A 13,433-nucleotide genomic window follows, 5' to 3' on the forward strand; every position below is an offset into this window, starting at 1 on the left:
GCAACCAGGAAATGGCAAAACGATTTCTGCATGGTGCATCTTTAAGGAACATCTGTATTTGCTTTCGCTAGTGTGCTGCTGTACCTGCAGGATCCTCTGGCACTAGAACATTACTGCAGATTGCTCCGGCCTACTTCGATAAGATGATATGTGGCTCCTGCTGTGACGGGCTTGTTTTAGTAGAGCTGGCCTGGCCACTGGATTGATCTGGACTGTCAAACCATGTACTGAACTGGAGCACCCCCGAGAGGGATGTTCACACAGACCCAAAAGGCTACTCCTACCCCAACACTGCATGTTTTATAAAACCAAGGGAAAAAGAGAACAGAAGTCATAGCTTTGCTGCAGGTTGGTAAATAAATCCACACTGTATTAGTTTTTTATTGATCATAGCAATAATGACAAATCATTTGAATCAGAGTAAAGCTATCGTGGAATCTAATGGAATGCTGGCATTGTTTATTCTGTCATATTTGCTGATGTAGGCTAGGTGATGAGGTTCTTATGGAGGCTGAGACTGCTGCCCTACTTTCCCTCCGCTTTTCTATCGATTGGGAATCCTAATCACTGTGGAGTCATTAATTGATGTGCATGGGCTCTGGTGTATATTAACAGTTCCACACACTGTCAGACCCTCAACACCTGAAATGAACAACACACGGGAGGGGGATGGAGAAGAGAGAACTGAGGGAGGTAGGAGGAAAGAGTTGCAGTCCCCTTGTCTTCCTCTTCTTCCCCCTCTTTTTGCTTTGGAGTATCATTAAAAGGTAAAAATGAGACACACCACAACCATTAATGCTTCATTTATTTACTTATTGGAAAAAACCCAAATAACGGTTTAATTGTTTGGTCCCTCAAGGCTCAAATAGGTCTGGGTCAACAAATCAAAGTTATTTATAAAGCTCTACTTTAACTAGTGCTTTGAGAAATGTAGCAGTTATAAGCAGGAATACAGAAATAGATTGTATAGTTTCTCTTTCATGGAAATAAATCTCTAAATTGTAGAATATCAGTTAGCATGGCATGACTCCTAAACAAAGGTAGATTCCATAGAATGCAAAACCTATAAGTACCAGTGTGGATTTAAATGTCTGTTCTGCCTCAGTGTCGACCATGGAATCATTAATTTGGTACAGTAGTTTGAGAAAACATGAAGATATGTACTAAAACGGTTAATTATCATGCAAACCTATGCACAGTAATGCGTCGTCGATGCATTGGACAGGCTACTTGTTAGTGTACAAAACGTATTTCACCACAGTGTCCCCAGTTACGTCTACACCTAATAAAATACAGACTACTCTAGCTCCTGCAACATTGTGCTTGTATACACAACAAAGTTCATCTTTGTACAAATGTACTAATTTATTTGTGCCTCTAGTCTTTGTCATTAAGTTGGTGTTATCACCCCCTTGCTTCCACCAATTCAACTAAAGTCCAAAAATGATGCACTATTCTTCTCATTACTGACAAGAATCAGAGAATGCTGAGCAACCAGTAACCTCAAAGGCATCTGATCTTGTTTGTTCCCAAGGTGACTTTCTGAAAAAGGCACCTGGTAATGACACAAAATGGTGCTGAGACATGTGAAGCCCCTGGGTTTCCTTCCCATGGTGACATGTGCACTGTCTGATGTGTGGGCTATGTGAAGTAGGTGAGAGACACTTGAAACCCCACCTCTTTAAGGAATATAATAATAATAATATGCCATTTAGCAGACGCTTTTATCCAAAGCGACTTACAGTCATGCGTGCATAATTATTATTTTTTTGTGTATGGGTGGTCCCGGGGATCGAACCCACTACCTTGGCGTTACAAGCGCCGTGCTCTACCAGCTGAGCTACCTGGGATAGGATAAAGTAATCCTACTACCCCCCCAAAAAATACATTGTAAAGTGGTTATCCCACTGGCTATAAGGTGAATGCACCAATTTGTAAGTCGCTCTGGATAAGAGCGTCTGCTAAATGACGTAAATGTAAAAATGTAAAGGAAGGATATCACTAGCCTCCACGCTAGAAGACCAATTCAAGCCCTCTCACCAGCTTACATCTTGGCCATTGTTCCCCTAATGAGGGAAGATGCATTCTGCCTGTCAGTCCACTCAGCTATAACAAGGAGCTATCTGATGTCCCTATTAGAGGAAATATATCTGATTCACCGGGGCTGTGAAGTAGCACGATCACACCCAAAAAGAGGGAAATGACTGCTAGAAATATCTCCCTCTTTTCCATTTACGGCAATTTCACTATCTTCATTGTGTTACACCCTCAGCAAGAGACCAGGCAGAGTAGACTACTACTAAGGGAGGGGGACTCCTTTGTTTTTGATCAAATATTCAACACCTCTTCCTGCAGCAGTTTCCTCAAAACGTGGGGGAATAACTAGCCCTCTGAGGAAACTGGAAATGTAGGAGAAGAACCGGGTCTGAGAGCTGCTGCTGCTTCTGCTGATTGTGGGATGTGGGAGAAGCAGTCTCCCAGCCGCTACACAGTTAAGTGCAAAATAGTTTCCAAGGTAATTCTGGAATGGGCATGCCATTCCTTGCCATCTTTTGGCCCATAAGACATAATCTGATAATGGGGTTATACTTGAACAGCATTGGGTTGCAAAGTCCACACAGAGGATGTCAAAGGAGGAGATGTGGAATTTGCTACAAATAACAACTTAGTTCTGGTTTGGTAACAGACAGGAAGTGCAGTCCTTATAGCCCAGAGGGATGTGCTGCTGCGTTATCAACTTTCACAGGAGAAGGAGGGGAAAGAGAAGAATGTGAGCAAACAAATAAAGCCTGTTTGGTAAACCCATGCACGAGAAAGCATGCCTTTCTTATAAATAAATTCAATAATTGCAAATGTCTGCGAGGGCAACATCGGCCCCATTCAAAGCCTTAATTTAAACCTTTACAGTTATAGACCAGCACTAACCAACACTGTTGGGGGAGGCCAAGGGAGCCTTGCCTTTGATGTGTGATTCTAACAGAGTTGTCAGCAGGGGTTGGAACAAAAGGAACAACATTTTTCAAGGAACAGAAACAGGATGAAAGTGATCCATACTGTTCCAGAACAGAACCGTTATTTTAAAAGCATTGGAACCGATTAATAACGTTACTTTACATTCCAGGCATTTTTTTTCTAGTCCCACAACAAAACACCTATGCAAACCCTCACTCTGTCACTCAAACGTATTCCAGTGTCTGCTTGCAAGCTGAAAATCTTTGCCTGTGCGTGTGTGTTTAGGCTACCTGCCCCTCCCCTCTCCGAAGCATAGGCTACTGTACTGATGTTACAAGCTTGATTCAGAAGACGGGGAGAGCTTTTTAATTAGCTAGAAAATAATGGATTTACTTTTTCAATGCTAGTTAAGGATACTATATGCCTAGTTATGTTTTATGTTGGATTTATTAACTACAAAAAAGTTAAAACGTGTTTTTAATTCTGGTGCAGCTCTGCACACAAGCTTGTTAGCTAGCTAGCTTGCTCAAAGGACTTTCAACGTTCCTCCATAGAAGCCATTCCTCCTAGGTATAATTCTGTGGACCTAATTCAGACAATGCATGTCATAACAAGATGCCCAGCACTTCAACCCTCTCTCGCTCTCTCCACCCACAAAATGTCAGTCGCATCTTGCACCATAGGCTACCCTTGTCTGTTCATCACGCATGTAAACAACTAGCTTGCCTGCTCTATCTGAACTGATTGGTGAAGTAATTTAATGAGCTAAATGTTTTTTAAAAAATGATTTGACAGGTTAAAAAAGGAATGATCTAAACCAGTACTTTGTTTTGGGTTCGAAACTGTTCAGAGCTTTATTTTGCTAGTCGGGACAGTGGAACGAAATGAAAGAGAAAAAAAGCGGTTCTGTTCAAAACTAAACGATTGGAAAAAATAATGTTGGTTCCAACCCCTGGTTCAGTAATACTTGAGATCCCTCCATTTGCTGACAAGGTATTTTTGGCACAGATATTAGGTAAAAACCTGTCATTTAAGCTGCTCTCACCATGGCCTCCTATATGTCACTTATTAATGTCACAACCAGAGTGAAATATAAAACAAGCATAGACACATTTAAATTAAATCTGTCAACAAATACAAAAGGCATTGAACAACATGTCCTAACAACTATCACTTTTCTGGAAAGTAGTAAGACATTTTTTTATAGAAACATGAGGCCAGATATTCAGCAACAAAGACACTTGATGAAGAATATTCTCTGATCCAGTGTGGATATGACGAGGCGGTCCTAATACCGCAATTTATTTGGTGTCCAAATTAGGACAGCATCTTCATATCCATTTAATGAGTGTTTATGAGAAGAAAATTCATGGTCTGCTCGGTTTCTGTTCCTAGTACCATAGATTCTGATTAAATTACATCACATTACAATTCAACAGCTATCTGTCAGAAAACATTTGATCATACAGGATTACAATTTAAGGGATTGTGTCAGTGAATGAACAATACTCTACTGAAATAGTGGATGACTATTCAGACGTCCCGAGAAACATGTTCAAAATAATATGGGGGCAATGTGAAATTTGGCTTCAAAAACATCTCAGGGATTCCTAATAATTTGTAAAACAATTATGATTACTTCTTCAAGAGTCAAAATGCCACATGGCAAGATTTATATATTTCAATGGCCAAAGACAATAGATATCCAGATCCATAGATAACGAATGAAATGATCAAAACGTAATGGAAAACATAAATAAACCTATTTTGATATTTACCCAAGACTGGCCTATAGTGCCCAGGTAATCTTTGTATCCTGATCTTGAGATGACTTCAAATCTAATAGCGCCTGGTTTCACAGTGGATAGACTAGTGCAGAGGGATACTGGCTCTTAACATCATCATTTCTCTAAGAGGAGAAAGGAATCACAGCAGTAAGAGACACTATGGTACTGTAGATACTATCTAGGGGTGTATTCTTAAAATAGCCTACATGATACTGTTTAGTGTAGCCTGTTTTCATGTTACAGGTCTAGGACCAGCTAATTCAGACAGAAACAGAGAAATTGTAGTTACCCGGCGTAGACTGAAATCAAATTAAACACAAAGATCAGGGAGGAGTGGAGGAGGACTGGAGCCATGCTACACTGGGCTGTGGTCGGGGGAGGCGTGAGTGACCGTCACCACACACTCTGTCACCGCCGCCGTGTCCTTGGTCCGTCGCAGGCCCGTGTACAGCCGCTCATCCAGAGTGGCGCTCAGCTTGTCCGTCAGCTCGGCTGTGATGGTCTGTCGGCCGTGGCCCGTGTCAGGAGGCTGGGGGGGCTCTTCAGGGAGCTCAGGGGTGTGTACCGCCTGCCTAGTGTCCTCCTGGGGGTCGGGCTGCTCCCTTAGCAGGCCCTCTCTATCCGGGACAGGGGAACAGGATGCCCTCCCTTCCAGGTCTCTGATGGTCACGGTGCTGCTGCCACAGCTACTGCTGGGACTCGCCCTCCTCCTGTCTCCTTCCTCCACCTCTCCCCTTCCCGCCACCACCGCCTCGGCCTTTGGTGTCTGGGGGGTACTGGGGGCCCCCTCGCTGGCCTCCTCGTCAGGCGCACTGACAATGCGTGGGAGTGTGCTGTGGAAGCCCGTGTCCAGCGGGTAGTTGACGCTATCGCCTCGTCGCAGGGGGGTCCGCTGCCTCTCAAAGGAGAGGTACTGGTAGCGAACGCCCGGGTCGCTGTACTGCTTGTTGCGCTGCCACTGCTTGCGGAGGTGGATGCGCGAGCGATGTTTCCGCGGCGACTCCTGTTGGTCGAACTGGGGGTCGTGTCGGAGGAACTCATGGAAGAGCGCGTCAGTCTTCTTGTCGATGCTGTAGTCGCGGCGGTGTAATGATGAGGGTGGGTGGGAGTGCGGCTGCGCCTCTCGTGGAGTGAACATCTGCCCATACGGAGACCAGCCCAGGGGAGACCTGGCCGTTTCTATGGCGATGCCGCCCGTCGCCCCTGCTTGCATCTCCTCGTCTGGCTCTTCCTCGAAGATGCGGGCCTCGAAGCTCTCGCCCACTGTGCCAGTGCGCCCTGCACTGGTGAAGTAGTGTCTCTTCTCCAGGGACGTCCTGTCTATACTGCCACTACTGCCAAACAGTCTCAGCTCCTCTGGCGCCCGTGATGGAGCCTCTATAGACGTATAGCCACTGTCCATCTGCATGAGCTTACGGTTCCCTGACTCCCCGTCACTGACCCTCTCTGACTCCACACTGTCCTGCTTCCCCCCTTTCTCCTCCTCCTCCTCCTCCTCCTCCTCCTTCTCTCCTATCCCCTCATCCAAGGGCAGCTCCACGTCTCCTTCGGGCTCATCCCCGTCCCCGATGTCCTGGGAGGGGTTACTGGGCAGCTCCCCCCTCTCGGTCCGGCCCCCCAGGGAGCAGACACTGTCGGCGTCGCTGCGGACGGAGTCCCTGTCGTTGTTGCTGATCTGGTCTGAGGAGCCGTACTGCTCCAGAGAGGCCCGGAGCGTCCAGATGTCTCTGTACAGGGCCTGGTGGTCTGAGGCCGAGCTCTCCTGTCTACAGTCCCCCAGGCTCGCTGCCTCGTCCTGGGGCTCTGGGAACAGGCCGATCACCCCCGGCACCTGGCCCCTGCTGCAGCTGGGCTCCACCACCACCACCACCTCTAACCTGTGTTGACACACCCACATGTACGAAGACAGGCGCGTGCGCACACACAGTACAACAGTCAGTCACAGAGCGCCCATACACACATCTGATGTCTGATGTTTGAGTATGTTTGCAGCCACTGTGATTACAAGTGATTCCCATGACTTGCTATGGTTGTAGCATGTTTTCCACAAACCACTGAACTGCAATGCACCAATGTCATGTGTTTTGCAAATGTTTTGAATTTCCCTACATTGTGATTTTACTGGTCACAGTTACAGTGGGGAGAACAAGTATTTGATACACTGCCGATTTTGCAGGTTTTCCTACTTACAAAGCATGTAGAGGTCTGTACTTTTTATCATAGGTACACTTCAACTGCGAGAGACAGAATCTAAAACAAAAATCCAGAAAAATCACATTGTATGATTTTTAAGTAATTAATTTGCATTTTATTGCATGACATAAGTATTTGATCACCTACCAACCAGTAAGAATTCCGGATCTCACAGACCTGTTAGTTTTTCTATAAGAAGCCCTCCTGTTCTCCACTCATTACCTGTATTAACTACACCTGTTTGAACTCGTTACCTGTATAAAAGACACCTGTCCACACACTCAATCAAACAGACTCCAACCTCTCCACAATGGCCAAGACCAGAGAGCTGTGTAAGGACATCAGGGATAAAATTGTAGACCTGCACAAGGCTGGGATGGGCTACAGGACAATAGGCAAGCAGCTTGGTGAGAAGGCAACAACTGTTGGCGCAATTATTACAAAATGGAAGAAGTTCAAGATGACGGTCAATCACCCTCGGTCTGGGGCTCCATGCAAGATCTCACCTCGAGGGGCATCAATGATCATAAGGAAGGTGAGGGATCAGCCCAGAACTACACGGCAGGACCTGGTCAATGACCTGAAGAGAGCTGGGACCACAGTCTCAAAGAAAACCATTAGTAACACACTACGCTGTCATGGATTAAAATCCTGCAGCGCACGCAAGGTCCCCCTGCTCAAGCCAGCGCATGTCCAGGCCCGTCTGAAGTTTGCCAATGACCATCTGGATGATCCAGAGGAGGAATGGGAGAAGGTCATGTGGTCTGATGAGACAGAAATAGAGCTTTTTGGTCTAAACTCCACTCGCCGTGTTTGGAGGAAGAAGGATGAGTACAACCCCAAGAACACCATCCTAACCGTGAAGCATGGAGGTGGAAACATCATTCTTTGGGGATGCTTTTCTGCAAAGGGGACAGGGTGACTGCACCGTATTGAGGGGAGGATGGATGGGGCCATGTATCGCGAGATCTTGGCCAACAACCTCCTTCCCTCAGTAAGAGCATTGAAGATGGGTCGTGGCTGGGTCTTCCAGCATGCAACGACCCGAAACACACAGCCAGGGCAACTAAGGAGTGGCTCCGTAAGAAGCATCTCAAGGTCCTAGAGTGGCCTAGCCAGTCTCCAGACCTGAACCCAATAGAAAATATTTGGAAGGAGATGAAAGTCTGTATTGCCCAGCGACAGCCACGAAACCTGAAGGATCTGGAGAAGGTCTGTATGGAGGAGTGGGCCAAAATCCCTGCTGCAGTGTGTGCAAACCTGGTTAAGACCTACAGGAAACGTATGATCTCTAATTGCAAACAAAGGTTTCTGTATACCAAATATTAAGTTCTGCTTTTCTGATGTATCAAATACTTATGTCATGCAATAAAATGCAAATTAATTACTTAAAAATCATACGTGATTTTCTGATGATTTTCTGTTTTAGATTCCGTCTCTCACAGTTGAAGTGTACTTATGATAAAAATACAGACCTCTACATGCTTTGTAAGTAGGAAAACCTGCAAAATCAGCAGTGTATCAAATACTTGTTCTCCCCACTTTAGATATCCATCAGAAGCATGACATATGGCTTACTATGTGTCATGTATGTTCATGAATACTATCAGCTTCCAGCACTGTAGAGGAATTAAATATGGACTGGCTTTGATTATTACTTAAAAAGCTGATCATATACAGTGACTTGGAGAAATATATAGTGAAATGCATGGTTAAAGTGGTTTATTTTTATTCAGTATATAAATACATATTTGTATTCCTTAAACTCCATCACAGCTCTGCATCCACAGTAACTTCAAGTAAGGGGGTCGCCAATGGAAAATCTTAATTGCATACTCCACGCGTCCCCTCGCCTCACCTCCTTCTCAAAACCCATTGTATGCGAAAGCCAGAGGTTCCTCCCCTCTGACCTTCTCCTCCAATGGGTTTTGAGAAGAAGAAGGTGAGGAGTTGGCAATTGAGATTCTTCCATTGACCCTGAACTATTCCTCTCCATGACATATGATGGCACCGGAGAAGATGGCTGCCGTTTTACAGCCCTCTAACCAATTGTATTATTATGTGTGTTTTTTCGCGTTATTTGTAATTTATTCTGTACATAATGTTTCTGCCATCGTCTCTTATAACCAAAAAGAGCTTCTGGATATCAGGACAGCGATTACTCACCTCGTATTGGACAAAGATTTTTTATTCAACGAGGTGGCCGTGAAAGATATCCTACAGACACCCGACAAGGCCCAAATCCCCGTCATTCGCAGGAGAAAGAGACGGAGATATCGTGGACGTAGGTCAGGGTGCCTCGTAAGGATCCGACGGCGAGCGAGTAAACTGTCTCTTCCATCAATCCTATTAGCCAATCTTCAATCATTGGAAAATAAATTAGATGACCTACGATTACGCTTATCCTACCAACGGGACATTAAAAACTGTAATATCTTATGTTTCACCGAGTCGTGGCTGAACGACGACATGGACAACTTACAGCTAGCGGGCTATACGCTACATCGGCAGGATAGAACGGCTGACTCCAGTAAGACAAGGGGTGTCGGTCTGTGTATATTTGTAAACAACAGCTGGTGCACAAAATCAAATACTAAGGAAGTCTCAAGGTTTTGCTCGCCTGAGGCTAGAGTACCTTATGATAAGCTGTAGACCACACTATTTACCAAGAGAGTTTTCAACTTTATTTTTCACAGCGGTCTATTTACCACCACAAACCAATGCTGGCATTAAGATTGCACTCAATGAGCTGTATAAGGCCATAACTAAACAGGAAAACGCTCATCCAGAGGCAGCGCTCCTAGTGGGCGGGGACTTTAATGCAGGGAAACTTAAATCCGTTCTACCTAATTTCTACCAGCATGTTAAATGTGCAACCAGAGGAAAATAAACTCTAGACCACCATTACTCCACACACAGAGACGCATACAAAGCTCTCCCTCGCCCTCCATTTGGCAAATCTGACCATAACTCTATCCTCCTGATTCCTGCTTATAAGCAAAAACTAAAGCAGGAAGCACCAGTGACTCGGTTAATAAAAAAGTGGTCAGATGACGCAGATGCTAAGCTACAGGACTGTTTTGCTAGCAGAGACTGGAACATGTTCCGGGATTCTTCAGATAGCATTGAGGAGTACACCACATCAGTCACTGGCTTCATCAATAAGTGCATCGATGACGTCGTCCCCACAGTGACCATACGTACATACCCCAACCAGAAGCCATGGATTACAGGCAACATCCGCACTGAGCTAAAGGGTAGAGCTGCCGCTTTCAAGGAGCGGGACTCTAACCCGGACGCTTATAAGAAATCCCGCTATGCCCTCCGACGAACCATCAAACAGGCAAAGAGTCAATACAGGACTAAGATTGAATCGTACTACACCGGCTCTGACGCTCGTCGGATGTGGCAGGGCTTGAAAACTATTACAGACTACAAAGGGAAGCACAGCCGCGAGCTGCCCAGTGACACAAGCCTACTAGACGAGCTAAACCACTTCTATGCTCGCTTCGAGGCAAGCAACACTGAAGCATGCATGAGAGCACCAGCTGTTCCGGATGACTATGTGATCACGCTCTCCGTAGCCGATGTGAGTAAGACTTAAGCAGGTCAACATTCACAAGGCCGCAGGGCCAGACGGATTACCAGGACGTGTACTCCGAGCATGTGCTGACCAACTGGCAAGTGTCTTCACCAACATTTTCAACATGTCCCTGACTGAGTCTGTAATACCAACATGTTTCAAGCAGACCACCATAGTCCCCGTGCCTAAGGACACTAAGATAACCTCCCTAAATGACTACCGACCCATAGCACTGACGTCTGTAGCCATGAAGTGCTTTGAAAGGCTGGTCATGGCTCACATCAACACCATTATCCCAGATAGCGTTCAACATCATAGTGCCCTCAAAGCTCATCACTAAGCTAAGGATCCTTGGATTAAACACCTCCCTCTGCAACTGGATCCTGAACTTCCTGACGGGCCGCCCCCAGGTGGTAAGGGTAGGTAACAACGCATCTGCCACGCTGATCCTCAACACGTGGGCCCTCAGGGGTGCGTGCTCAGTCCCCTCCTGTACTCCCTGTTCACCCATGACTGCATGGCCAGGCACGACTCCAACACCATCATTAAGTTTGCCGACGACACAACAGTGGTAGGCCTGATCACCGACAACGATGAGACGAGACAGCCTATAGGGAGGAGGTCAGAGACTTGGCCGTGTGGTGCCAGGATAACAACCTCTCCCTCATCGTGACCAAGACAAAGGAGATGATTGTAGACTACAGGAAAAAAAAGAGGACTGAGCACGCCCCCATTCTCATCGACGGGGCTGTAGTGGAACAGGTTGAGAGCTTCAAGTTCCTTGGTGTCCACATCACCAATGAACTATCATGGTCCAAACACACAAAGACAGTCGTGAAGAGGGCACGACAAAGCCTATTCCCCCTCAGGAGACTGAAAAGATTTGGCATGGGTCCTCAGATCCTCAAAAAGTTATACAGCTGCACCATCGAGAGCATCCTGACTGGTTGCATCACCGCCTGGTATGGCAACTGCTCGGCCTCTGACCGCAAGGCACTACAGAGGGTAGTGCGTACACGCCCAGTACATCACTGGGGCCAAGCTTCCTGCCATCCAGGACCTCTATACCAGGTGGTGTCAGAGGAAGGCCCTCAAAATTGTCAAAGACTCCAGCCACCCTAGTCATAGACTGTTCTCTCTGCTACCGCACGGCAAGCGGTACCGGAGCGCCAAGTCTAGGTCCAAAAGGCTTCTCAACAGCTTCTACTCCCAAGCCATAAGACTCCTGAACAGCTAATCATGGCTAGCCGGACTATTTGCACCCCCACCCCATCTTTTTACGCTGCTGCTACTCTATTAATCATTTATGCATAGTCACTTTAACACTACCCACATGTACATATTACCTCAACTAGCCGGTGCCCCCGCACATTGACTCTGCACCGGTACCCCCCTGTATATAGCCTCCCTACTGTTATTTTATTTTACTTCTGCTCTTTTTTTCCTCAATGTTTTGTTGTTGTGTTATTTTACTTTTTTATTAAGAAATAAATGCATTGTTGGTTAAGGGCTGTAAGTAAGCCTTTCACTGTAATGTCTACACTTGTTGTATTCGGCGCATGTGGCAAATAAAATGTGATTTGATTTGACATCATCACTCTGCATCAGTGATGGAATGGGCTGGCTGGTTAAGCAGCTGTGGGTAAAAGTTCCCTGTAGGCACAGATCTAGGATCAGCTTGCTCTACTCAAATCCTAACCTTAACAGGAAAAACATACGCAAAACGATCCATAATACTCCCATTAAGCAGAGTGGCGTTAGCTACCGTATTGATGATTGAGGCAAAGCAGTGAGGTGGAAGGATGGCGAGGGAATTAAAGATACCTGCCGAGGGAGGGTGGTGGCTTGGAGGGGGAGGAGGGGGAGAGGAGGTGGGCTGAGGCGGAGGGGCTGGGGTGGTAGGTGACGTCCTGGGTGCGGGCGATGTACTGGATGAGGTCCATGTGGTGGGCGTCGTTATCCTCCTGGTCCATGCTCTCGCTGGCGGCGCGCTGCCGCTGGAACTGCCTCCTCTTAGGGGACCCTGACACACAGGACGAAGGAGGGCAAACATTAGTCCAAGGCTACAGAGAGACATGGGATGTTAGCACAAACATTCACCATGGCATATCAAGTTTCAAGTTGTATTAGTCGTATGTATGGGATACACATGGTATACACATCTAACTAAATGCTTACTTGCAGGTTCCTTCTCGACAATGCAACAACAATAAGAACTAATAAAAGATAAGAATACGAACATAAAGTAAATGGCTCAGTAGAATAGAAAACATTTTAGCATAAGTATAATACAGTAAGGCACAATTTATAGTCCAATATTTACACGTGTTTTGGGGAAGGAGGGACTGGGGGCAAGTTATTATGATAGCTTAATACTGCACAATTTAAACAGTCTGGTAGCAGCAGTTGTGCTGTGTGTGTAGCATGAATACAATGCCTTCAGAACGTATTCATACCCCTTGACTTATTCCACGTTTTGTTATGTTACAGCCTGAATTCAAAATTGATTAAATATATATTTTTTTATTCTTCCCATCTACACACAAAACCCAATAATGACAGTGAAAACATGTTTTTAGACATTTCTGCACATTTATTGAAAATGAAATACAGAAATATCTTTATGGGTAAGTCTAAGAGCTTTGCACACCTGGATTGTACAATATTTGCCCATTATTATTTTCAAAATGCTGTCAAATTGGTTGAGCATTGCTACACAACCATTTTCATGTCTTGCCATAGTTTTGACTTTAATCTGCTTGAAAATCTAACTCGGCTACTCAGGAACATTCACGGTCTTCTTGGTAAGCAACTTCTTGGTAAGCCTTGTGTTTTAGGTTATTGTCCTGCTGAAAGGTGAATTAATCTCCCAGTGCCTGGTGGAAAGCACTCTGAACAAGGTTTTCCTCTAGGATTTT

At 45.7% G+C, this 13,433-nt stretch overlaps 1 protein-coding gene across 3 annotated transcripts in view; it reads right to left on the minus strand.

Moving 5' to 3' along the window:
- Positions 1-3,529: 3,529 nt before the first annotated feature.
- Positions 3,530-13,433, minus strand: part of cbarpb (CACN subunit beta associated regulatory protein b) — a 37,076-nt gene continuing 27,172 nt past the window's right edge. For all 3 annotated transcript variants that reach the window (XM_041839601.2, XM_041839599.2, XM_041839600.2), the window contains exons 10-11: positions 12,340-12,538; positions 3,530-6,616 (exon numbers count right to left, since the gene is read on the minus strand). In XM_041839601.2, the coding sequence (XP_041695535.2) occupies positions 5,095-6,616; positions 12,340-12,538 (1,721 nt within the window). In that variant the 3' untranslated portion in view covers positions 3,530-5,094. The remainder of the gene's footprint in view (positions 6,617-12,339; positions 12,539-13,433) is intronic.

This window comes from Coregonus clupeaformis, chromosome 20, assembly GCF_020615455.1.
Source record: "Coregonus clupeaformis isolate EN_2021a chromosome 20, ASM2061545v1, whole genome shotgun sequence".
In the NCBI taxonomy this organism is placed as follows: Eukaryota; Metazoa; Chordata; class Actinopteri; order Salmoniformes; family Salmonidae; genus Coregonus; species Coregonus clupeaformis.